We start from the raw sequence: 1,934 nt of genomic DNA, 5'->3' as shown, positions 1-1,934 counted from the left end.
GCTTCACCCGGGTCGCCCGCGGGGTGGGGCGACACGAGCGACTTTTTTACTGTGTGTCTATTCCTCAAATAATTTGATTTAAAACAAAGATGCTTGTATTTATAAAAAAAAGTATGTGAGAGCTTGATAATATTTATAAACATAGTGTGTGCACGGTACATATTGATTAATTTAAAACGGTATACATTTTTTGACACGAATTAAGATTTCATTGAAACTAGTTTTTTAATAAGTCATGCCCAGGCTTTCTCTGACCCACAAAATGATCGAGCACTGCCTGGCCTTTGACTCTGATCGTGTGTATGAAGTTAGGACTAGAAGCACATGGCATCGGTTAGTACTAGAAGCAAAACATTCTTATCGTATATTGTATTTATTTCGACACTCTCATATCTTCTTGCAAAACTTCTTTATCCGGGAGACCTTACAAAACTTTGACCGCCTGTATACTCTGGCGGTCAACTCTAGCTCACACTTCGGTATTCGAGTGTACATTGCATACTCTGGCGCGCAAGTTCGTCCGATCGCTTGTGCAGCTGCTCATTTGGCATCGGCCGGCGCGAACCTGACCAGCGCGCGGGACTGGAGCCAGGGCTTGACGACCACCACGGCGTCGAACACGCGGCCGTCACTGACGCCGTTCGTCCCCGCGCCGTTCTCCTCGGCGGCCGCGACGCGGAGGTAGTACTTGACCCCGGACACCACCTGGCGCTGCGCCGACACCACGCGGGCGAACTCCAGCCGGCCGCAGACGCCGCCGTCCTCGCAGCCCTCCCCCCGGCGCCGGTTGTGCTCCTCCACGGAGTACCGACCAAGCTCCTGTGTTAGAGTAAGGCACACAACGATGGTGATCAGCATGTGCGTGTGTTGGTCGAGTCTGGACGCCGGTGCGTGGCCGTGGTGAGTGGAGTCTCCGAGCCGGCCGAATCTCTGTGCGGCAGTTCCTGCATGTGTGGTGCGGGGGAGCTGCGTCTCCGCAGGCTACAAAGCCGGCCACTTCCAGGTTGTTAGCAGCGTGCATGTAGCTAGGGATTAGCTAGGTAGTTAGTGCATGGGTTAGTGGCCGATCTTGCGTGCGTGCCTCTGGGTATTAAAGTGGCCACGGTGCTGGTGTGTAGGTGGGCCAGAGAAGAGAGATATAGCCTCTGGGAGTGTATATGTGCTCGCCGTGGGGTGGTGTGTGTGTCTCGAGTTCGTGCTCGAGGGAAGTGAAAGCTGTTCGTGCGGCTGTAGCGTTCGTTAGCCGGAAAATCTTCCCTGTGTCCACTGTCTCCTTTCTTCTCCTCCTTCTTCGTTGTGGCAGAGTGAGAGCGGGAGGGAGGTGCAGAGAGAAAGCGAGAGGCAGGCCGCGGCAACAACATCCTGCACCTCCCTGTCGCCCTCCACGTCCGTCACCTCCGTCCTTCCCCCCACCTTCCTCCCGTCGTCCCACAGCCGCCATGCGGCGCCCGGTTCGGTGCGCGCTGCGGACGCAGCGCACGCCACGAGCAGGACGAGGATGAGTGCGCAGGCGCCGGAGGCAGCGATCACCCGAGACATTTCACGTGGACTGTGTCTCTGTGTGTGTTAGCTAGATCACTGATGAAGCAGTGCTGCTACTTACTAGTACTGGAGCTGTGCTGCTTGATGAGGATGAGTGAGTTGTGTGGCTGTGGGCGGTGTCGTGGCCGGCATTTATAGAGGCGTGCTGCGGCCTGCGGGTGGTGATGGGAACGGAAAGGCATTGCTGGAGCATGGAAGGATGCGGCGCGCAGCGGGTGCATGCATTCGTGCTCGCTCCGGTACGCATACCGGGGCGGGTGGATGGGCCGCGGCGCCGCGCCGCGGCGGGACGGAAGGATAGGGACGAGGCGGTGGCATGCCGCGGAGGAGACACGTAGAGCGTGGCGGGCGCGGGCGGGGTGCCGCGTAGACAGATGTACGGGTCGCGCGTG

General features: G+C 57.7%; 1 protein-coding gene across 1 annotated transcript; it reads right to left on the bottom strand.

The window, feature by feature from the left end:
- Positions 1-357: 357 nt before the first annotated feature.
- Positions 358-1,658, bottom strand: LOC123075222 (cysteine proteinase inhibitor 4-like). Its single transcript, XM_044497883.1, has one exon. It carries the CDS (start codon positions 856-858, stop codon positions 541-543), a length of 318 nt encoding a protein of 105 aa, XP_044353818.1. The 5' UTR covers positions 859-1,658; the 3' UTR covers positions 358-540.
- Positions 1,659-1,934: the final 276 nt, after the last annotated feature.

Source organism: Triticum aestivum, chromosome 3D (assembly GCF_018294505.1).
Source record: "Triticum aestivum cultivar Chinese Spring chromosome 3D, IWGSC CS RefSeq v2.1, whole genome shotgun sequence".
Taxonomy (NCBI): domain Eukaryota; kingdom Viridiplantae; phylum Streptophyta; class Magnoliopsida; order Poales; family Poaceae; genus Triticum; species Triticum aestivum.
This window is presented reverse-complemented; position numbering and strand designations above follow the sequence as displayed.

What these genes read in the sequence shown, in the direction of transcription:
- LOC123075222 (XM_044497883.1), bottom strand. Translation starts at nt 858, where the DNA reads ATGCTGATCACCATCGTTGTGTGCCTTACTCTAACACAGGAGCTTGGT.